At 41.2% G+C, this 24,337-nt stretch overlaps 2 protein-coding genes across 2 annotated transcripts; one reads left to right on the top strand and one right to left on the bottom strand.

Moving 5' to 3' along the window:
- Window positions 1-11,890: 11,890 nt before the first annotated feature.
- Window positions 11,891-18,480, top strand: LOC308408389 (myozenin-2-like). Its single transcript, XM_080900593.1, has 6 exons — window positions 11,891-11,995; window positions 13,753-13,846; window positions 15,791-15,939; window positions 16,185-16,266; window positions 16,914-17,097; window positions 17,868-18,480. Exons 2-6 carry the CDS (start codon window positions 13,765-13,767, stop codon window positions 18,049-18,051), a joined length of 681 nt encoding a protein of 226 aa, XP_080756719.1. The 5' UTR covers window positions 11,891-11,995; window positions 13,753-13,764; the 3' UTR covers window positions 18,052-18,480.
- On the bottom strand, window positions 18,474-24,289 carry rbm22 (RNA binding motif protein 22). Its single transcript, XM_080900592.1, has 11 exons — window positions 24,215-24,289; window positions 23,043-23,096; window positions 22,907-22,936; window positions 22,635-22,767; window positions 22,436-22,536; window positions 22,064-22,236; window positions 21,728-21,928; window positions 20,723-20,887; window positions 20,260-20,348; window positions 19,330-19,458; window positions 18,474-19,174 (listed from the first exon to the last, which is right to left on the bottom strand). Exons 1-11 carry the CDS (start codon window positions 24,266-24,268, stop codon window positions 19,020-19,022), a joined length of 1,284 nt encoding a protein of 427 aa, XP_080756718.1. The 5' UTR covers window positions 24,269-24,289; the 3' UTR covers window positions 18,474-19,019.
- Window positions 24,290-24,337: the final 48 nt, after the last annotated feature.

Below are 24,337 nucleotides of genomic sequence, written 5' to 3' on the forward strand. Positions count from 1 at the left end.
TTCCTGAATCAGTTAATCTGTCCTGGTACTCGAGCAGTTACCCCTGTGGTCATTCTCCACATATTTGTCCTTTACGCTGACCTTGGTGTAAGCTAAGTCCTCTATTCAGCCATTTTGGCCCTGCTTTTGCTGCAGTTGGATTTAATGGATCTTTTGTTTCTATTGTTTGGAGCTGCAATTAGCCATCTGAAAGCACTCTAAAATCACATCAGCTGGCAGGCTTTACTCCGTGTGTTCTGCTCTGCATTAAATTATGCAAATTAATATCCCCCACCCACCCCTTTTTTTTTGTTTTGTTTTTTTTAGTCTGACATTTTTGAGTAGTTCTGAAAAATTAAATGTATGTTTGTTTACTTGGTAAGTGTTAACAAAACGCTAGATGTTGGCTGATTAAGTGAGTCATCTCCATGGTGACTAATACTGGAGCAAGCCTTAAAACATTCAATGTCTTTTGAGGGAGCACAGCAGGGGTGTGTGGGACCAATTACAAGATGTACTAAAGAACCTTATGGCAGTCTGAAAGGGACCAGACAGTGCAGGGGCTGGGAGGGCGTTGAGTTCTTTTCATGTACAGTCTTTGGTGGAGAAATGAGGTTTGCAATGGACTTTTCAGTGCTGCTTCTTTCGCCCACAGGTGGCAGCATTAGAGGGTCGGATCACTCTTGTGGCAGACGGGGAGTCCTCTATTTGCACATAAGTGATCTGACACTCTCTAATTCCTCTGATTTTGTTTGCTGTTTGAAAGGTCAAGTGTGATTGAGCATATGCTTTTATTGCTTTCTGTAAATACAAAATAAATTATGTATTTCATTCAGGTTACTGGGCAACAATTTAGTGGCTTTACCTCTGGATTGTTTAAAATGTAAAAATCTCCTAATTTCTATACAATAAAACGTGTTTTAATCTTAAAGAGACATGATGTCACTCTCATGCAAGTAGCCCCTTGGCAAGTGTTGCCATAGCAACCATCCCTGTTATCCCTGGTCCAGAAGCAGCTGCCGCTCTTCCTCGGTATAGCCCTTTCTCTCTCTCCCTTCCTTCATTTCTTTCATTTCCCCAAAGCTCGCCTTACCTCCTTTACCAAGGAAATCCTGAATCCTGCACAGAAACTGGACCACAACACTGCAACTACACACTGCAGGTAGGAATCAAAAAACTTTTTCTGTGTTTGGTTGTCTGTGTGTTCATTAACCTGCCAGTTTAAAAATACAGAACAGAAAGCTAATGTTTACATTTGAAAGGGTTAACAATTTACAAAATGTCATTACATTAATAGAGATTCAAAATAACTGTTTCTATTGCCAAATGTTGTCTTTTCAACAGGTTGGCTTATCACTGCATATACTGTATGCTTATCTTGCTTTTAAACTCCACTTGGATTCATTTTACGCTAGTTAAAATGTTTTGTTGTTTGTTTGTTGGTTGGTTTGTTTAAGGCCACAACAAAACCTTCCAAAACCCACTGACGGAACATATCCATCATGCCAGAAGACGCCTACCTGTCTTCCATGAAGCCGCCCTTCCCAACACTCACTCCCCATCCCAGGTTTGACGCGAGCCCGACAGCTTTCAGCCTCCTGACCACCACAGCACTTCTGCCACATGAGCGCTTTCACATAGAAGGATCCACCCTCCTGATTGTGGTCATTTTTTGCGTGGTCTTTGTCCTGCTCCTTTCAGCCTTTTTCTACGCCTTCTGCTTCCATTGCTCCATCAGTACGTCGCTTAAAGACTCGCATGCAGATAACGGATGCAGCCTAGATCATGAGGACGCCACATATAAGTGCAGCTCATCTGATAACCAGTCAGTAGGGAATGTTGTCTGACTGTGATGCCAGACCAAGATAATTGTCATGTGGTTGTGATTAAGCTTTCTTGGGAATTTCCTGCAGTAGCAGTGCAATGAAAGCATAATTCCAAAACAGTATTGTTAGTAGGATTCCTCCTAAGCTCACATGAGTTTAGGTAAGACGAATCCAAATGCACTTAAATGTCATAGATCCATAGCTATTGTGTCCAATAAAAATCTGTTGAATATATGTATAATATATGTGCACATGAGTCTGAATGCCACTGAATCACAAGAAAAACAATAATAAATGCATTGGCACCCATCCCAGCAGCCATCGTGCTTTATTTTCACTGAGGTGACAGGTGATTTTATTGTGCCACTGCTGTGTGTTTCTAACAAATGAAAGAGAGAAAGAAGGGACAGGGTGGGGGGAGAGAGGTTGTTTAAAGGGTGAATCAAGACATCACATTTGGATGCAGCAAAAACAAGGAGTGCAGGAAATTACTGAGCTTGTGTCTGGCTGGAAGACACAAGCTTACAGAGCTTTAGTGGCTGAAACTGAGACTTGTCTGTTCAGTCGTGAAGCAAATTAACACTAATAATAAAATCAATTTGTGCACTTTTGGAGCTTAATGAATTATTTCCATATTGGAAATTCAACACCACATGAGGTCACTAGTAATTCTGAGCATTACAGCTTATATACAGACATCAACACAAGATGATCTTCATTATCTGTCATTTATAGGCTAATATTCAGCATTCTGAATTCTACGTGACTGCATTTTAGCTTCGATTGCATTACTATCTTATGATTCATGATAAAGAGCACATGGCACTTTTGGAGCAGCGGGAACCACAGTGTCGTCTCTGTCCTCTGACCCACGCGAGTCCCAATCAAGGTGAGAGTCCTGGAGACCATCATTATAGTAAGACTGGAGAAGGAAGACGTTATTTAATCATCCTAATAACAAAACAGCAAGGTTGACTCAACTGTGTATATATGAAAAGCAAAAGAAAAAAATCTTTTTATTTAATTCAGCAATTTAAAAATTCCTGCACCACAGTTTTTCTCTCAACTCATGAACAGTTATCTCCTCCATCCTGCTTTCCTTCAACGAGTCCCCAGAAAATGGCCTGAAATCTCCATTTTCATACGATGAGAGCGAACATACTTGACATCATCCTTGTCTTCCCCTGGTACCAGTGGGAAAACCTGAGCGCAGAGACAGAAAGAGCCTCGAGGAATCAGAGATAATGACTGTGGCAATAAAGCAAATGAGAGTGCGCACCATTCAAGCGTGTCTCAGCCGAACCTTTACCGGTCCCTGCTCATCCCCTGTGGCCTCAGGGTCCAATATGGTGGCCTTGCTGATGGCTTTACTGATGGTCCTTGTCTCAAACTGAGGACACGCTGCCTGAGCATTACAATGCTTGTCCATTTTGCCTTTCAGCCACTATGTTTCTATTTCAACATTGCCTTGTAAATGTACAAAGGGAAGAAAAAAGAAGAGAAATTTGATGGTTTTTGTTGTTTTTTGGGGGGGGGTTCTACCATAAATGTACCTAACATACAAACTTATATTCAAAGACAGAGATTCACAGGCACAATTTCTGCTTTGGAAGTGAAATGGCAGCTGCCAGATTCTTAGTTCCCTGATGAAAAATGAATTGCTGTTGCTTTCTTGAGATTGGTGTGTGTAATCAGGTGCCTCAGAAACCTCTGGGAGTCACTTTGCCGGTATTATCGCTGAATGTACAGCCTCAAAGTCGGGCTCACTGATAAAGCAGTAAATCAAGAAGCAAACTGCAATTACCAGCTGTGAATACTGAGTGTGCTGACTCCCCAGAGCCAAAACATTGTCAGTTATTATTATTTCATGTGTTTCTGAGGTTCATAAATGTTTATCCTTTCTGTTTGCTGGTAGGCATCCATTAACACAAATGAAACCCTCAGTCTTTGGGTCTCATAAGGCCTGTCCACAATATCCAGGCATGCCCGTTATACTTTTCTAAACATTCAGACTATTTAATACTGTTACGTCGTTGCCTCATCCTCTGTTTTTTGAGACCTGTGTTCTTATTTCTGTCATTTGCTACTTTAAACAATTTCTTGAGGTAAATTGTATTGAATTGATTTAAACTATGATGCGTATTTGTTCCACAGCAATAGATAATTGATTACATGTTTCTGTAATGGCTCGTTATGCGCAACAAATGAAGTAGGTGTCGTTGCTATGGGGAGAGTTTTGATCGCTGACCTTGATGCTAACGATGCCCCTCCTTTCAGACATGAGGTGGCTTCCTTTCAGGTGCTTGTAGGAGGCACTGCTTCGCTGAATGTGCAGCTCCTGATTGACAGAGTCATCAGTCCCCAGAAAATCCCCCAAATTACCAACAATAACTAAATAAAGACATTCTGACTATACATACATACTGAGCAAGGAACATTTCCACACTGACAAGTTGTGGGACTGGTACAGTCTAAACCTGATTTGTGTATTTTTTTCAGTTATTATTATCATGCACAGACTTTTATTTTTGTGGATCTTTTTTTTGCAAGAGTTGGCTAGCAACAATCCACCATGACTGAGACACCTGCAGTGATGAATAGCTTCTAGCCAATGACCCATTTCCAGTTGCTTGTCATACATTCATTAAAGCATTCTTTAGAAAGCTGTGCGGTGTATGTAAGAGGGATTCTATCGCCTCTCCCTTAATTTTCCAATAATATTTCCTTTAACTACCCTAAGCTTCCTAAAATTAATAAATAAATATGTCTACTACCATAATTAATATTACAGAATTTCTTTATTTTAAGTTAGCATAACTTGTATTAAATTGTATTTGATTGTTGTCACCGGAGTTTACGCAGCTTCTACCCACCAAGAAAAAATGGTATGTTTTTGCTGTTAGATTGGTCTTTGAGGTGATCTATGGAGTGCATCATGTCTAAGGCCATGTCACAGCAACTACCGTGTCTGCATCTCCACTGTACTCAACCTGCATAATAAAGGACAAGTGTTCTTACCCAAACACACTTGGGTATAAAGTGCTTTACAATAAGAAAGAAAAAAGTTAAAGATGTGTTGTGTCACACTGAGCGTGTCAAATAGGGTGTACATGGTGTTGAGCATGGAGACCACCTGCCTCAGTGTGATGTGGCTACAAATGCGAGTAAATCCCTGCATCACTGAAGAGGAAGGTCACATCACGGAAAACCTGGGAGAAAAGACACAAAGTGTCTGGGAACTCTTCACAATATAAACAGCTCAGTTTATGCTTTAGTAAATGCTAGATTGGAGATGTAATGAAAAAAAAATTTGACTTTTTTAAGTGCTTCATACATGCGTGTGAGTTAGAGTAAGTGCACAGAGCACACATGTCTCGGGGCCTTCTTCACTCCCTAGCGCAGCCACAGCAAATCATGCTGTTATGACAGCTACCCTCAGTACTCCCCTCTTCATTATAGATGGACCATTTTCTTTCATCTCAATTTCTTTTAGAGTTAATTAGAGCCAATTAAAGGCAAGTATTTAAGGGCAGCGTCTGTATCCTAATATTGATGAGGCAAACTGAGTCCGCTGAAGACATTGTAAAATTTATCAAAGTTATGCTGGTAATATATATTCACTTGCCTTTTTCTGTGGAAGAAGAAGAAACATTTCTTTGACATGGAGCCACATTTTTCACCAGAACATTTGTAAACAAATGACCTTTTATTACCTTCAAGGTTTCTTTCCCAGCATGTTGTACAAAGACAGTACCACCTGTGTGCAATAATAGTTAGCTTAGCTTGGTACAGACAGTAGAAAAACAGCATTTTCTAACAGCCGAAGTGTTCACAGCCAGCTCTCCTTTCTGCATCATCCTGTAAAGAAGGTCTTCAGTCTTCTTCATCTCATAGTCCAGCAACTTCACGCTCTCCTCCAGCTTACTCGACTGCCTTTGCTCCTGGTTTTCCCCAGTGAGAAGAAAGAGAGAAAAAGTATTAGTTTGTGCAAAAGGTTGGTAAACTGGTTCTGCTAGACTGAAAGCTGGGCTTTAGAGCAACTTTGCATAATACAGGTTGACAAGCGAGCCGATCACTCATACAGAATACAGCTGCACTTTAGCACCAAGTACCTGTATGAGAGCTCTCTTTAGCTCCTCTCACTGTTGTTGCGTTCCCTCCAGCACCAGGTCTCTGCTCGAGTCGTGCAGCCTCAGGTCGTTGATGTACAAGCCGGTCTTAAACATCACATTGAGGCTCTCCAACCTCCACATGCAGTGAAAGACAGTGGAGGTGGAAAAATACATTAATTAACAATGATAGTGGTAGTTATGTGTAATAAAATCAAATTATACTATCATTACTTATAAAATTATAAAAACTGTGATCATGGGATGCATTATTATTTTTATTTTTTTCAGTTTCCTGCAACATTAATAATGTAAGCAGTGTGGTGTGGCATTTGATATTTCACTAGCTTTGTCAATACAGGGATAAGGGCATTTTGCTTGGAAAACAAAATGTTTTAGAAGAGGAGGGGGGTGTTTTTGTAATGTACTCAGTGGAAAACACTCTCAATTGCAAATGGGTTCCCATTAGGCTCACAAGAGCTGCACTGTCTGATTACAAGCTAATTAGCAGCTCATTTCATGCATGGTAAGTGCTGTTAGAATGGGCCTCTGATTTGATTCACTGCCCAGGCTTTTATTTCTCACTCGTAATTCACTTTAGCTCTTGCTGCTTTTTAGAATGTTTTACTTTTCAACTGCAGCCTTTTAATAAAGTTCTCTTTCTGTGTGTGTGTGTGTGTGTGTGTGTGTGTGTGTGTGTGTGTGTGTGTGTGTGTGTGTGTGTGTGTGTGTGTGTGTGTGTGTGTGTCTTTGGAGGTGAACGTGAGGCTTTATACAGGGGTTCCCAGGAAGATGATGGACTCCCACTCTGGCATGTATCTCATTTGTCCTTTTAGTTTGAGGCAGCAGCTCCCATCACTCCAGCTCTCCATTGCATTAGCACTGTTACCGCCTAAAAGAGGGGCAATCAAACGGTGAGAAAGCAAACATTCAGAGAGGTGTTTTAGGTTAGATTTTAACTGTAGATACTCAGCAGTACATTTCAGCGGGGGATAATGGTTTGCACACTGTGATAACAATGTCATCTTAATTTAATGGACTTAGCATTTTTTAAAAGAGTAGTTTGACATTTGGGGAAGTAGTTTTATTCATTTTCTTGATGGCAGTTTGATGAAAACAGATAATACCCTCATATCTGTGTGTTCAGAGTGAAGCTGGATACAACAGCTTGGCATAGGAAGCGCTAACTGAGAGAAAGCTTGCCTGACTCTGTCTCAGCTTTTGTTCTGGGCTGCCTTTGGACTTCAGAAACTTTCTACTGGCTCCAGTTTCATGTTGAAAAGAAAAGAAAGAGGTATTGAAAATATATATAAATATTTTGAAGAACCCAACGAGTCTCGCCATACATTTTTGCGAATAACAGAGAGGACTTGACCTTTATAATCATCTCCGATGACAGACTGGTAGGCCATGATCTCCACATGTACATCAGCAGAGCAGCTGACATTTTCATAGTCAGAATCTGCGGATAAACAAGCTGAAGCACTGAGACTCATGAACGTGTTTTACCCGGGCTTGGATCAGGTCAAATAAATTCAGTCAATTGAAAACATCAAAGAGTTGAATTTCTGCAACTGCAGGACCTCAAAAATTTGATTCCACTCTAGGTGAAATATTCATTCCCTTGCACAAGAACAGACAGTTTAACAGTTTAACTGCACACTTCTTTAAAAGAATGAAATTTAAATAGCCAGGCACTACTTTGTGTCTGACTACAGTATATCTGATTAAACCACAAGTCCTCTAAATCAGACACACACCCCTGTGACTGTTTACAAGCTTCGGTCTTGGTTTGATGGTTCCTCTCGCTTAGCTAGCTGCTTGAATATGATCTGAAACAGATTTTTGGGATTGGAGATTATCTGTTTACACAATACTAGATCAGTATTCTGAATAGCTCATATTTTAAAGACTACATTGTAATCTAACTAGTGTCTAGTCTGAACTTTATTTGCTGTTAACAAGAACATTGTTGCCGTCTGAAATTTCTCACCATGTTCCAGGTGAACTCCACAAGGGGGCGAGCCACCAAGAAGGTTTCATTGAACTTCTTTCCATCCAGATCAGGGAAGACTGTAGCCAGGCTCGAGCCAACATTTTGCACCACCATGTCCTAAATCATTTAAAGGATCAGTGAGTGTGTCTTCATTTCATTCCAGACTGCCAGCGGTTATATAAAGAGGGGGCAATTTAAAATAATTACCTGTCTGTTAAAGGGGAAGACCTCAAAGAAGAAGTCAGAAGTAATGGGAAAGGTTTTCTGCTTTTCCTCATCCTCTTTCATGATGTGCCGGTAGGCTGAGTTATCAAAGTTCAGCCTGTGTAGTGAAGCAGATGAGTGCTTCTTTTAAAAGTTTAAAGTTAAGTTTTCAAAAAACTGTGTTGAAAGAAGCATGAAGATCTTAACTTTAGAAAAAGGCAGCGGGGCATGAGGATTTGGTAACCACTGATTTCATGTTTTTATATTATATCTTAACTGTCACTTCCAAAATACATGCAGAAAAAAAAAAGTATCCAGTTGCAATAAATGAAAATAAAGAGTTCTTCCCACCACTTGATCTTCTATGTTTTTCTCTGTTTCCACACCTCATGGTAACATGGGAGTAGTCCCCAGTCATCTGCTCACAGAGCACCTCCACATGGATGTCAGTGTCATAAAATTGTTTCCACATCTGCCTCAGCTGACCCCTAGCAAAGTGTCCTATCGCTTACTCCTGCAGGGGACAGACAAAGAAAATCTAATGTCTTTCTAAAGAGATTAACCACGCAGCATTTCCTTGTCTCTACTCCAGCTTTTATGTCTGTTATGTCTCCTGTCTGCCCCAGCCCAACGCTGCAGTCAGTCCCCAACCACCTCCCCACCCCTGCTGTAGCAGACCTGTAGTGGAGGGTCACTCCTCCTCCTGGCAGAAGAAGGTCGGCGGCTGCACCTTGGGGTAGCAGGTATTCGTGAAAGTTATCAAGGCCATTGACAAAGTCACGTATGTGTCGGCACAGCACTTGGATGGAGAGAGAATGACTTTGGAAACCCTTTGTAATGTGCCCTGCAACAAAGCGTGTAATCCCTTTGTAAGTAACTGGAAATTCATTGTATTTTATTTGAATTTTAATGTAATTATATTTACCTACAAATACTTTAAGGTAGGTACACTAGAATAAGGGGGTGACAAGTCAGGTTTTTCTGGAAACAAATTAGAGTGTAATTACATTTAAGTACATTCTAGGTTGTTTTAAGTGATGCATAATTTCATGGTAATTTTGCTGAAAAACAAGATTTCCTCATCGTACATCATAAGTAAGCTGTAATTCTCAGAGCACAGGCCGTATTATGGACTGGATTAATTTAGCCTTTTTACATCTTTATTTTTTTTAGCTTTATTTAATCCTGACTATGTTGATGTGCATGATGGATTGTCCCTTTATCATATGAATATAAACCCTCTGAGGATTGTTCTCCCTCACCGCCTTACAAGAAAAAACAAATCATCAAAGTTGCATCCCTAAATAATCGTAAAATGATGAAACAAAGCCTAACTTTTTTTTCTTCCTTTCACCATCACTGTTCTGAATCCCTACTACATCTCTACCATAAGGTGGGGAAAAATCTAAAGAGCTGATAAAATACAGTGAAATGCAATTTAACTACAGAGAAATTACACCTTTAGTCACATGTTACTCTGACTTTTTTAATAAAGTAATCATACAGGGACAAAGTCATTTAAGATGTTTAATGCAGAATATTTCATCCATTTTAAAAATAATCCAATCTGATGTTATTTCATCTTATCTCTGAATATCTTTCATTTACAGTCCATGTTTTAGTCCGCCAGCTATATCTAAGTGTTATTAGTCCTTTATTGCAGTTACACAAGCTATTCCAAACCCACCGATATCTTCTGGATATGGAAGAAGCTGCATGGTATTACACTCATGTAACACCCACTAGCAGAACAACAGCCGTGACAGTTTTGTCATCTGTATCTTTTCTCACCTCAAGGATCCTGTCATAACCATATTTCTCAACAAAACCCAGGAAGCAGACACCCCAGGAGTTCATCAGCCTCTTGTGGGGTGTTGCTGTCACTCTACATGCTGCCTTTGCAATCCGGGGAATGAAACTCTCAATATAGACCTGCAAATGCAAACGCTCTGACTTAGGTGAAGAAGCTGTTCTGGCCTGTTGACTATGACCTTTCAGACAAAAGTGACAGAGCAATGAATAAAAGTGCTATCATGTTGACTTGGATGCAGTCACACACTACAGACCTAAAATATATTATTAGTCCATGGATGACTATAAAGCATAAAGCCATGCCAGTGTACCCACCTGACATCTGCTCTCTCTGACCAGCTTCCACACATCGTCTCCGTAAGACTCCTTGATGAAGTCATGACTCTCACACAGAAGCCCATACATTATTTCTCACTGGATTGAAGCTCAGACTGACTAGCACTATATAGCAAGACGCCTCCCCAGCTGACTGACTTGCAACAGTCCTCCCCAAGGCACCTGCAAGCGATAAGAAAAGTTCAGAATGATGACTTTTTCAGGGCTGCAAGCTGAATATTAATGCATTTAGCTTTTAGCGGGAAGCTATAAAAAGACGTGTACTTATACTGCTGCTTTTGCTTTCTCCAGCTCTTCACTCTGCCAATAAGGATTCATCTGAAGGCCAGCGGGGCAAACGATTTTAAAGGCGCCCTAATTGCACAAAACCCTTGAGTCTGAATGGGACTCTTTTGTTCTTGTGTCAGCTGTCAGTGCCTGGTGGCTGTGCACCTCTCGATGTGACACAAACTCCCTGCGGAAGACGCCTCTCGAACACAGATGAGACCAATTTGAGAAACTTCTGCCTTCATTTTATCATCCTCTTGTTTGCAATAAAATTATCAATGCACAAAATCTGAATGTGTATGTGTGTGTTATTTATTTATTACTTTATCTAGCTCAGAGTAGACTTGAGTTATGAACTGTTTTCACTGTTCCCGACATGTGACTGAACCACACAAAGCAGATTTATTTTTTCTTTTAATGTTTAAACCTTTATGAGGGGGTTTTTCTTTTTAAAAAAAGCAAAATTGCTTTTTCTACTAAACAAACACTCTTAAATAAACCTTTAATGGGCAGAAACTCTTCAGCTTTTATTGTTTGTTTGCAGCTGATTTTCTGTGACTCGGGATGACTTCACATTTTCTTTCAGGCTGGGAGGCTTCCCACTGGGAGATAGTGGTATTGTGGAGCAGGGCAGGTGCAAAATCGATATCCAATCTCAGCAGGGATAAAGAAAATGGTTTTCCCCCCCTCCAGACTCCTGCTGAGCTCAATGAATCAATTTGGGGGGGGAAGAAAAACTGCATGATAAAATTAACTTTAGTTCAAAAAGGGCATCCAAAAATAAAGTTAAAGGTCATTACGCATTGTGCAAGGCAAAAAGTATTTATGCACAAGTCACTATTGGAGTTTCTCTGCAGTTGGTAAACCAACAAATAAATTAAATCCAGATAGTAAAAGTATTGCATGGTTGCTTACTGTGATCATTTACACAGCCGAATAACTCAGCTAAAGATCTCCCACCTCTAGAAACTCAAAGAACAACCAAACTAGATTCAGAGCCACAACCTCGGATCAGTCCTGAAGCTCTTTCTCCAAAACCGCGTTCTAGTGTCCAAGTTTGCAACGGGGGAGGCTGGGGGCTTGGCCTCAGTGCGCAAGTGTCTGGACAGCTGCTGTCATCAAACACACACGCTGAAGGGATCCGATTTTTATCATCACAGAAGCTTGAGGTCAGGATGTAAATCTTTGTGCTCGTCCCTTTCCCTAAATCGCTAGTGCCACCCCTCCTCCTCAAATACTCCCTCGATCCATCCTCGCCCTCTTACCCCTCTGCTAAAATAAACTCAGTGAGGTAAGCACTGGAGGCATCTTGGGATGAGTTTTATACAGACTGCTCCCTCTGTGCTGAGGAGTGTCAGAGTGGAGCGTGGAAGCATCCCAGCAACAGTAAAAGAACAAACCACACAAACACCCCAACCAGCTCCAACACCCGGCAAACAGGCAGCCAGCAGAAGCAAGAGAAGCAGGTAAGGACTAAAATAAGGGGAGTGCAAACCTTTGTATCATCCAAATAAGGAGTGACATAAGACACAGGATTCATAAATGACTGTTTATCAGAAGCATGACTGAACAGCTAAGTGAATATTTTTATTTTCATTGTAAAGAAGTAATCTGCCCGTTTTGTTTAGACCCATGACCGGAGTACGTGTGTACCAAAAAAAATCTGCAGAATATACATTTTTTTCAAAGAAAGCTGGGCCACCTTTTAAAAAAGAGTATGGTGATGCAGTGCAAATCATCATTGACTATATGTATGTGAAATGAGTGCAGATTAAATGTAAACACTGACATGATTTTATTAATTTTTAACTTTGTTTTGACAAAAACTGTTTTTTATACTGTTTTTATACAGTTTTTTGTTTTTTTGGTTGGTTGGGGGTTTTTTTTAACTTTTCTACAGGCGACAGACAGCCTGTAAGGGTTTGAGGACTTTATTGACCAAGTTTATTATTTTCTTGTACTCACTTGATATACGATTTCAGCTACTTAACGGTTTGCGGTCTCCCTTGTCATAATTTGGGTTTCATGGTGCACCAAACGCTCTCAGTGACTGACAGGCCCGGACTGCAGGCACCCAAGTTTAGAGCCCAGAGTCTTTAACTTTACAGTCATGATCTTATGAATATGGTTTAGTTTTAGTAAAATAATTAAGACCTTCTCTTTTCGTAATTTTGCCTCTGTGCACCACCACAGTGGATTTATGATCAGACAGTCATGTGACTATAGTGTAGCCTTTAGGCTTTAATTTGAGGGGTTTAAAAAAATACATGAACTCTTTGGGAATCACAGGCGTTTTTAAACACAGTCCCGCATTTTCAGAGGATCATAAGTAATTGGATTTTGATTTACAAGCAGGTTCTTGACCAGGTGAGGCCTATCTCTGTTGTTATTCTGTGGCAAATTAAATATTAAAGATCTGAAGTAGCCAAATTAGTACAATTGGTATTTTCTTAAAATAGACAATCCTTATATTTGTATGTATGTTACTTTGCCCAATTATTTTTGAGGACTGTTTATAAAATTGGCTGCGATTCCTTGAAAGTTAATGCCATACTTTTATAGAACCCCTTGAATTAAAGTTGCACTTCAATCACATCTTGACTGTGTGATTTCAAATCTATTTTGGTGTACAGAGACACAGCTACAAGCGTTGTGTGATTGTCCAAATATTTATGAACCCAACTGTATGTTCCGATGCCTGTGTATAACGTTCAGCATCAATAATGCCTCTCCAGATTTGCATAATATGAATAGTCTCTGCAATTTGCAGGTAGGTGCTTTCCACCTCTAAGCTGGATAGTCCCTTTCTTTTTTAACCCACAGGATGCAGAGAATTTGTGCAAGAAGTTGTTTATAATCCATCTGACCAAAAGATAATTCTCTACTTAACATATTCAGTATGAAAAAAAAATTCAGTTTCTCGTTTAAGAAATTGGTTTTCGATCTTTTGTAATTTTTTGTAATCTGTATTTCTTACATTTTACACAGAATCCAAACATTTTTCTTTAAGTACTGGGTTACATTACTAAGGATTTGTGGCATATGGGTGAGGGGTGGCATAGCTAAGTTTTATCAACATCAGTGATATAAAAATATCTAATTATAAAATGTCACTAAATCAGAAAGAAAGAAAGACAGATTAGAAAGATTCTGTGTTTATGTTATATGGGAGAAATTACACATTAGCCCTTATACTGATGATGAAAATGTATGTGTTCCTTAGAGGAAGCTGTGAATGATGATGCAGTCAGACGTGAATCACATGACTAAGCAGAGGTTGTTGCAGACTATGGGTCTGTCTAAGGAAGTCAGGGGAGGTAAGTGTATTTTAGATGCTTTGTTTTATTACTGCCTATGTCAGGGCATCAGGAAATAGAACTGACATATGTGTACAAAACATTTGCATATTAGTTTCAATGCTTTTATGCACGTTGGTCTACTTCTTCTTTTAGTTGGTCCCTTTAGATCATCTACCTTTATCCCATTATCTCTCACAGAGGCTCTCTGCATGTCCTCCTTCACTACATCCATCTTCTCTGTGTTTTTTTTTCTCGTGCCTCTATATTCAGCATCATTTCTCCACTATCCCTCTTCTATACGACTCATTCGAATCTTGTACATCCTGGTCACTCCCAATGAAAGTCTTAAGATCTTCAGCACCACCTTCTGTCTTTTTGTCAGAGACACCATCTCCAAACCATACCTCATAGCAGGTCTCACTACCATCTTAAAAACCTTCCCTTTCCCTTCTGTCACAAATCCACCCCTAACACTCATCTCCACCCACTCCACCCTGTCTGCACTCTCTTCTTCACCTCTCTTGTGCACTGTCCATTGCTTTGGATCACCCCAGATATTTAAACTCATCCACCTTTACTGCATACACTCCTTGCATCTTCACCTTTCCACCTCTGTCCCTCTCATTCACACTCATGATTTCTGTCTTGCTTCTACTGACTTTCATTCCTCTTCTCTCCAGAGCATACCTCCGCATCTCCAGGCTCTCTCCCATCTGTTTGCTATTCTCACTACAGATATCTTCTGCAAACATCATAGTCCACAAAAACTTGTGTCCGATCTCATTTGTCAGCCCGTCCATTCAATTCAATTCAATAAAACTCTATTGATCCTGAAGGTTGACCCCGAAGGAAATTGGGTTAAGGCTGCCGACCTTTGCCAGCGCCATTTTTTTTTCCATCAATCATTGCAAAAAGGAAGGGGCTGAAAGTAATCCCACTCCCACCTTGAACCCTTCTGTCACTCCTACCACACACTTCACCAATCTCTCACTGTTCTCATGCAGGTCTTGTATCACCCTCACATACCTTCTACTCTTAACTTCCTCATGCAGGATCACAGTTCCTCATATTCCATAAAATAACGTGTGGATATGAGCCCATGTCCCATGTGACATATAGCATATCTGGGACCAGCAGATTGAACTGAGCCAAACATCAGCACATGCTGGCCCACTGCCTGGAGAGAAATGAACTGTAGTATACTGAAATCCCCGGCAGGCCAAAGTGCTGTTGAAATTCTCTGCACATTCCAGTGGGGACCATCCCATTTGCACTGTTTGTTTTCCAGTTTTGGCCGCCAGCTACACTTTGAAACTAAGTCTCCTAAACTCAGCAAAATGTGACTCCCACCACTGAATTTTACACAAGCTGATCAAAGACAGCTCCTCCAGGATGGCACATGCCCAAACCTCCCCGAACACTTATCATGTGCAAGTAAGAGAGCCGCTCTTACACAAGTCTTTCATCCAAAGAGCCTATTTATATGCCGGTTACCCATGCAACCTTGGACCACAACAGACATTACACACCTCTTGACATCACCTTGAGGTTATTTGAGACCCTCCACAGTGCCGGGATATCACACAAGAAGAGACCCTGAGCAAAAGCTCTGAGGATACCAACTAAGTGAGGCTTCCCATGCTTTTACTTTTATATATAAGTCCCTCTCAGCTGTTTAATGTTGACAGAAATAAGAGGACCAGAGGGAACTTTATGATTTGCCAAAGGTCCTTAATAGCCTGTTGTTACTGCCCTTCTCCTTCCAAACGTCTGCAAGTTGCTGCCATCATTAATTAGCACCAACAGCTAAAAGTATTTATGGAGGGTCACATCCACGCTGCCTCACTGCACAAAATCTTGAAGCAAATTATTTTCTGTAGTATGAGCTGTAACTTAAAAAATGCCACGTGTAATCAGTTTTTAAAACATGAGTATCTCTTTGTGTATCCTGTTTTGCACAAGGTTTGAACCTGGGGAAGAAGATTAGCGTTCCAAAAGACGTGATGATGGAGGAGCTCAACCTTCTCTCTAATCGGGGTTCTCGCATGTTTCAGGAGAGACAGAAGAGGGCTGAGAGATTCACAGTAGAGAGTGCTGCCAACACCAGTAATGTAAGAAAGTGAGAGATTAGGAAACTGTTTCTCATGTGTATACTCTCTTGTAACAGCTTAGTGTGCTACATGGATCGAACAGTTACGATTAATAGCAAAAAAGCATTTTCTTAGCCCTTGTGCAATTTGTAGTACAGCAAGAGGCCACTTTACCTCACATCATGAAGAATTACTGCCATATCAGCATCACAACAAGGAAACTTGTTAGGAAAGTAATAAGTAAATTAACCCAGTATCTTTCCTAGGTTTATGCGGAGCCCATTCCTACCCAGCAAGTCATCCAAGAGGTGCAGGCAGGAAAAGAGAACCAGGCTTTCTCCATCCCTGGTAAGCATAGCCTGGTCATGAACCTTCAGAAGACTGTAGCAAAGAAGGGCAGTCCTGATGTCCTGGCTCCAGGTAATACACGACAATGAAAGGATTGCCAAGGACTGCCAAAAGCACAAGCCATGAGACTTGCTCGTTGCAATGCCAGTGCCTGGATAGAGGAAACGCTTGAGCAATGCATGGTCATTGTAGCACACTCTGGTTTGCAAGTGCTCACCTTTGTTTTGGAAATGCATCGGGCACATGGATTTGTTTGATGGTTATTGGTGCCAGGAGAGTTGGCAGTTTGTAGAAAGCAATTAAGTGTGAGCATCTTTGCCGAGTGCTGTTGTGTATTTGCCCCAACAGAAGGCACCGCTTACACTCTGACTGACAGTGTTTATTATCAGGGATTCACACTGAGATCTAATTACTGTAGTTCCTATTTCCTATTGACAGGGGTGATATCAAACATATTCATATTAGATCTGTGTCTGCTTTAATAAGGAGAGCTTTTATGATTTTTATCTAGTGGGTTTTGAGTTTTTTTTAGTTGAGCTCATTTACATAGAATTTAGCACACACTCACAACTGAAGTCAAACTTTTCTCTTTGCCCAAAGCGGTGTGCTATTTTTAGCCGCTGATACTACATTTTTGCTCATGTCAGGGTATTCCGGCCCTCTGAAGGAAATTCCTCGTGAGAAGTTCAACATGACGGTAATCCCCAAATCCTACTGCTCACCATGGATGGAAGCTTTGGGAGACAATGAGGAGCTCCTGAACACCCTCAATACTCAGCTGCCCCAGCCCCCACAAAGACTACAGGCTTCCAACTACAGGTGCTTCAACAGGTAAATCTGCCCTTTCACCCCAAATAAATCAAAAAGTGGTAAATCTTAGTCTGTTAGAAGCCCACAGTTCTACAAATAGTCCCACAGATGACTTCACCACCTTATCCATCACTATCATATCTTCCCGTCGGCTCCGCTCCATGTTTCCATGGTTTGAAAATTAATCCAGTGTCTGGCTTGCACTTCCTTAGGAGTGACGTATCTGTGATGGCTATTTTGAACACTGGCTCTTGAAAAACGATCTACTGAGGGGTTGCAAGCTTTTAAATGGCCCCACAGGACAAACCAGCACACGAAAGAGAATCACGTCTCTCATGGCACACAAGGAATTGCATCACACAAGCGAGGGCAGGACAAAGGTTACGCTTGGGCAGACGGATAAACGGAGAATATATGAAAGACCAACTGGCTTTACTCACTTGAAGCTGTCAGATAAATAAATTCTGACAGCCAGGTTGAAACTGAAGCCAATGTGGAAGGATCTTTTTACACACTTACAGTTATTATGAAGGCTTAATTAAATCTGAACTCTAACAGTGAGAGCAGCAGTGTTAGTAAAGGAGGTCAAGTTCACCCCCAATGCCTGTTAGGGGTTTTTTTTTTTTAACCGTTAAAAGAGCCTTCTGTTTAGAGCAGGGACTTCCAAATTCATATTAGGTATCATGTGAAAGACACCTGCTTTAAGGGAAGGAGTGTAAGCTAACACTTCTAGGTAATGTTCCACCATAAAGTGTTTACTTAACCACAAAAGACTCTTCTTTGTTTCTCAGATCTCCAATGCCATTTGGGGGCGCTGTGGCAAGCAAACGGGTGATCCCGGTGATCAGCTTTGAGGCTGTAGAATCCCAGCAACTTCCTGGCATCGCTCTGGACCGCATGTGCCGTCGCCCCAACTTCAACAGAGCACCCAGGGGATGGGGACCCGATTACTGCCCTGAATCTAATGAACTATGAAGAGAAGCTGACAGACTAAAAGAAGCTAAAGACTGAAACTCTGGCCTATGATCGCTCTTCTCCTCCTACAAAGACGAACCCTCTGTTAATCCTAAAGCACCGCAGGGGAGAAGAAGAAGAAAAAAAGTACTCCTGCATGATATACAAAGTGGTTTTCTACTGCCGAGTGGATTGATGAGCTGAGGCGAACTCCCAAGTTCATTACACACTCAGTCAAGTCCAGGACAATGCTGCCACAGGCTGATCAGTCCTACCTATTGTTCCTGTTTGTCACCTCGAGCAGTATCTGATCCCATCAATGTCTCAATGTCTGCCTGCCCTCTCCTTTCCCTTCACTCTGCAGCTTTACATCTTCTCTATTAATCAGAAGCTGCCAGACGCCGTTATACAAGTAATGATGAATAATGCACACAGAGACGATGGATGGAAAAAGTTAGCCGTTTTAATGACAAATGAAAACAATATTCAAAGAAAGCCTTACAATAAAGTAAGTCAGATGATGTCAGATAAAAAAGTCAACTGAAATTAACAGAATCTAACTGCACGTTATACTACACACAATGTGACAAATACAAGTTTAACCTAAGGAAAAACATTTTATATATACACACACAATGGTTCCTACCACAGGAGGCTTTGAAACCCGTGTGGTCAGCGCTCTTGTTTTTAAAGTCTTTTAAAACGTTAGGCTCCGGTGTTCAGATGCCGTTTTGGCTACTTTTTGACAACTTGCAAGATCCTGGTTGTCGTCTCTCCAAACACAGATGGTGCTTCTTCACATCATTCACTGCTCTGCAGGTGGAGTATTTAAAAAAAAAACATAACAAAAAAAACCCGACTGTTTTCTATGCGATGTCCTGCTCCCAGACGTTGCCTTTGGGTTCACCGCCAGTTTGCAATGTGTCCTGACCAGGTTGAATACAAGGAGAAGAGCGACATCTAATAACAGCACGACTTCCCTCTGACTGCTAATCGCCATGACGTGCTCCATGTGCAGCATGGGCACCCATGCGCTGAGGATCCTGAGAGGGGTAGTGGATTTGACCTGGAGGTCTCATGCTCATTGGAGGGGGCATAGGCGGGGCCATGGGACCCATGTGGTGAAACATTGGAGGGCCAAAGCCTAAGGGAGCAAAGGAAATAAACATGCTAAGTATCTACAATTACAAACTGTGTACACCTATGTAAGTGACTAAACCAAGACTGATGCCTTTAAAAAAAAAAAAAAAAATTCATAAACTATACTATAAAATACACATTAATAAGTCATAATTTTACCTGGAGGAGGTGGATTGATGCCTGGAGGTGGGGGTAATGCAATGTTCATGACAGCAGGAGAGGAGCTGGGGTCAAGGTTGAAGTAGTTGGCAGGAGGCTCTTCATCTAGAGCTGGCGGTGGAGGCAGAGCTAGTGCAAAGAAGAGCAAAGTTTTAGAAACTAAACAGGAAATGGCAACAGGCCAGCAAGATGTTTTTATGTCCGATTTTGCCAAATTAGCCCAATTCTACACGCACAGATTTCATATTAACTCATTCACTGCCATTGACGTCTATAGCCGTCAATGGCAGTGAATGAGTCAATGGGTTTAACTCATTCACTGCCAATGGCTGGCAGTGAATGAGTTAATTGAGAGTTTGTAAAACAACAAATAAGAATTAGATGCAGACATCAAACAGCATGCAACAGCTCGCTTTCTCCTCTGCTCGCTGTGTCTGACAGCTGAACCTGAGCTGCAGTACATACGCAGTCACAGCAGATGAAGTGTCCGTTCCACTTGGATTCACATGAAATCTGCAAATGTGGCAACTTCCTCCAAGGTTGTGTGGAGCTGCACACAATCTTATTTGTGCTCTAAAGTGCAACTACCTTGAAACACTGAAAAAAAGGAACGGCAGACTCTTTGCTTTACTCCAAAAGTCACATTCACTCAGCTTTTTTTCCCCTCTGCAGTGACTCTATTCCCCACCAGTGTCAGTACAGAACTGAAGGTTTAAGGGAGAAAAGCTAAAATGACTGGTGTGGGACAGATGATGAACTGAATAGCTCAGTATAAGATAAATAAGGAACATTTTCAACCCTAAATCAAGCACAGCTGAAATCCTGCCCATACACACCTACCACAAATGCTCAGCGCCGCAAGAACAACTCTAAATGTTCTTCATGCACACACACACACACACACACATCCTCACACTCTTCGAGACTCACCTCCAGGCAGTCCAGGCACAGGATCAAGTCTGGTACCCATCTCACTGACACCATCTTTGATTCCCTCCTTTCCTCTTGCTGCCTGGGACCTAAATGGGCACACAGCACAAGTCAAACAATGACTAATGACACTGCAACATTCACCATCCAGGACAAAATCAATTTTAAGCCTCCTGCCTGACATAATTTGATTAAACTCTTTCTACATTTCCACTTTGAGTCAAGCATTATGTCAGGGCATTACCTTTAAACATGGCAAATTATCACTTTTAAAATTGACATCTTTACCTAAATGGCTCTCCTTGGTGGGGGTTTATGGGAGTTAAGCTTATAAATCAGATTGCAAAATGATGTTTTGTAATTTACATTGTTATGAGCCCCCTTTAATGGATTCAGTACCTTCTGGTGTTGCTCTTAATATTCACAAAGCTGGACAATGTTTAACTTTTGATCGGATTCTTACCTTCCCCACTTGACAGTGAGTCTTCGTCCGTTAATAATGAGTTTGTTGAAGGACTTTTCAGCAGCCGTTTCAGCTGACTGCCGCGTGGCAAACTGGATGAAAGCGCACTGCTGCCTTTGGACTATGGTAATGGTTCGGATTTCACCAAACTGGTAGAAGTGACTCCTGCAATGACACAAAATAGTGAAATAAAAATACTTTGTAAATTTTGCTGTGTTGCAGTAAGTAGAAATAACAATATCCGCTTGTGGCTGTAACCCTCTAGCCGGCAACAACAGCTGTCTAGCCTAATAATACATGTAGCGGAAGCTTTAGAAGAGTTTATTAAGCAGGCACGAAAGATAAGTGTTACCAATTTAGAATCTGACCAAACGTGACATATGACCACAATCTCTTCTTCTTTTCCTGACTTATTTCTTTGAGTAAAAGTCAGCAAATTGCTCTCGTAGAACATCCCATCAGCATTTTGTATTACTGCCAAACGCCCTTGCTATGCATCGCGGAGAAGGAACAAATATACATATGCTACGATCATTACAGTGTAATGCTATGATACATTATATTGTGGCAACATTCTATTCTGACACTGCACCGCTCAATTGAACTGTCAAATGTACAACAATAAACGACTGTGGGATTTCTATAAAATATTCCTATAGGCCATATAAATGTCGGCACTCACAGGGCCCTAGGCAATGTTTATACAAAGTTTCATCAAGATTAGTGCACTTGTGTTGGAGGCGATAAGGAGCATGCAAAGATACATACGCTATGATCATTTTAGTATAATTAGACATTTGTATTTTGTATTATTCTAACCAGCTCATCTTTGTTTGTGCCTGATTTAAATAGTGATGAGAGAGATAAGATAGGAATGGAACAGATGGATGAATAGACAGCCAAAAACACAATGCCTCCAGCCACAGCTGTCCCGGGCATCGAGGCATAACAATAAATTATCACAGCAAGCTGTAAAAGAGGTCATTATGAAACAGAAATGCTTACTTGAGGTCTCCATCTGTAACAGTGTCTCCCAACCCCCCAATGTAGAGAGTGGTGATGGATTTGTCCTCTGGTGGGTCCAGTCGGGGCATAGTTGAAGCCCGCTTTAGTAATTTGTCAGCCACTGGGTCATTGATGCCATAGTAACGATCCTTTATGTTTTGGTCTGCTAGAGGGTCATCAGGATCTGTGGGCTTCTCATGCCTGTGTAAAGAGGGCAACAGAAAAACAATAAATATGATATGAAACTTCAACTAACCCATAGCGATGTCTTAATATATGTGAGCTGATATCAAAAGAAAGAATCAGCTCCATGGAGACTAGCATCATGGCACTCACCTGTAGGGACATTCCTCCCCTCTCTTACACTCTCCCTTGACCCAGAAGGAGCAGATGTGTGGCCGGTTCCTCTTGTAATATGGTGTGGTCCGAGCCAACTTCAGCAACATATCACTAGAACTTGGAGCCTTACCAAGCTGGCCCACTGGCCGAGTGCCATCGGAATTGGCTATCTGTAAACAAAGAAGTCCAGAGAGGCATGATGGATGGAAAATCTCTCTTATGTTTGCTTGAAAAAAAACCACTGGATCAGACATTGGACCAGTAAAGACTGTTATCACTGTGCAAGCATAACAACTTAAAAAATAAACAAACCCAAACCAAAACAAACAAACAAAAAAATCATACTGCAGTCATGAGAAAGGAGCTTACCTCTCTCTCCATGTTCTGTGTGTAGTACTCTTTATTCACATCTGACCGAGGAACCTCATCTTTAACGGAGAGTCCAGTGTCTCGGACTTGGATAGGCAAACCTGTCAAACACAAGATATGACAGGAGGGTTACGCTCAGAACTATATAAATGAGGAGCTCATGAAATCTGCACAGCGACAAAACCCAGAGGAGACTCACCATACTCCAGGTCCAGCAGACATGTCTGACAAACATTTTTCATTTTACTGCAGGTCTGACAGACTTCTGTCTTTTTGAAACGCATCCGTGTTCCTGGACACCATCGGAACACTGTAAAGGGCCGAGCACAGATCTGATAGGCGGAGAGCGACGTATTAGAATAGAATAGCCCTTTATTGTCATGCATCAAAAAGGCCTGTACAATGTGGGCTAAATATGTACAATTTAAACAGTTAAGGCACCCCCCCCAAACAAAAACAAAAAAAACATACCTTGCATTCTTTCCCATATTTTTCCTTGGTCTGTAAAACAAAGCATGACCATATTTGGACTTGCACATTTGCTGGTATTAACACTACAAGCAAATAGTTTTGAATTTGCTATGAAAGCACAGGGATGCTCACTCACCATACGAATGTAAGGATTTTCTCCTAAACATGTCTGACACAAAATTGGAAAATCCTGAGGAGAAAGAAGAACCGTGAAAATCAAGCACTGTAATCTTCGGTTTATCCAACAATTCCTTGAATTAAGTTATTCAACAGACCGACTTGGCTCCCCATCTCTGCTTCACCTTCTGCTGTGAGCACCTTGGCACACGTACAGGTAAGACTGAATACAAGACGTGCTATGGGACCTATTTTGCCATCTGTTAAAGGATGCTGTTTCAGTCCAAGTGCTGGGTGCTGAAAACGGCCTTGCCCTAATCCGTCTCACAGACAGCATCAGCCAAACATCTAAATATAGGCAGATCTTATGGCTGAAGCGACATCTACATAATCTAGGGTTGCAAAGTTTATAGACTAGCATCTTAACAAAACCAACATTGGATAAATGCCCTGTGGTGTCATAGCTCAATAAGGGAAACTGATTTGTTGCCTTATAGGGTAAGTAATGTTTAGGTAGGTCACAAACACGTTTTTTGTTTCCAACTAAGGACTGGTCTGTTTGTGACCTTATATAACAATCAGTCGCTGTTGAATTTACCCAGTAGTGTAAAGACTTTATTTTTAGACTAAATTTTCTCTAATATTTTCGCCGCTGTCAAACCTGCCTAACAAGAAGGTTCGTTTTTTCAGTGTCACTTAGAGCGGTTCCACCCAGGATGATGTGGCTTTTTTCGTTTCCTCATATTCATTTATATAAGCAAATTTTCACCCGCCTACCATCGTTTTAGCATTGTTAGCCTGCTAGTGCTGGCCTTTATAGGTGCAGCCAGTTAACTATCACACAGCGCAGGGTTAGGTTACGTTAGCAATGATAGCTGTAAGCTCAGTCACTGTCGTTTTTACTACACTCTATAATATGGTCTCGTTGGATCCAGTGGAAAAAGGTATGTTCCATGAACTAATGTAAAATATCGAAAGCAATAATGTACACAGGTGAGCTAATGAAGCTAGCAGCCACGCTTCTACAACTAGCTACCGCTAGCTAGCGGAAGGCTAACTATCGAGAAAACTGACTAGTTTAATAAAAAGCTAGCGTGTTTCGCGATTATATTAACTCGTGAAATGAAACGTAACATAATGTGCTTCAATCATTGAAACCACTCGGCAACATATAACCCCAATAAAACGTACCGCGTCTTCCCAGTTCTGTCTGTTGTAAGTGTTGGAGCCTAGGGAAGTCGCCATTTTGCAGACTGTGGATCAACCGGAACGGGTTGCCAGGTCTGTGCGTGAAAAACCACCCCAATAGCCAAT

The sequence above is a fragment of the Rhamphochromis sp. 'chilingali' genome (assembly GCF_963969265.1).
Source record: "Rhamphochromis sp. 'chilingali' genome assembly, chromosome: 13".
Lineage (NCBI taxonomy): Eukaryota > Metazoa > Chordata > Actinopteri > Cichliformes > Cichlidae > Rhamphochromis > Rhamphochromis sp. 'chilingali'.

Bases quoted from the DNA above. Each gene is read 5' to 3' on its own strand.
- LOC308408389 (XM_080900593.1), top strand. From the start codon at position 13,765: ATGATGATGCAGTCAGACGTGAATCACATGACTAAGCAGAGGTTGTTG. The intron at 13,847-15,790 runs GTAAGTGTATTT...GTTTTGCACAAG, and splicing joins GTCTAAGGAAGTCAGGGGAG to GTTTGAACCTGGGGAAGAAG. The intron at 16,267-16,913 runs GTAAGCATAGCC...TGCTCATGTCAG, and splicing joins CCAGGCTTTCTCCATCCCTG to GGTATTCCGGCCCTCTGAAG.
- rbm22 (XM_080900592.1), bottom strand. From the start codon at position 24,268: ATGGCGACTTCCCTAGGCTCCAACACTTACAACAGACAGAACTGGGAA. The intron at 22,537-22,634 runs GTGAGTCTCCTC...TGTGTTTGACAG, and splicing joins TCTGCTGGACCTGGAGTATG to GTTTGCCTATCCAAGTCCGA. The intron at 22,237-22,435 runs GTAAGCTCCTTT...CTTTGTTTACAG, and splicing joins CACAGAACATGGAGAGAGAG to ATAGCCAATTCCGATGGCAC.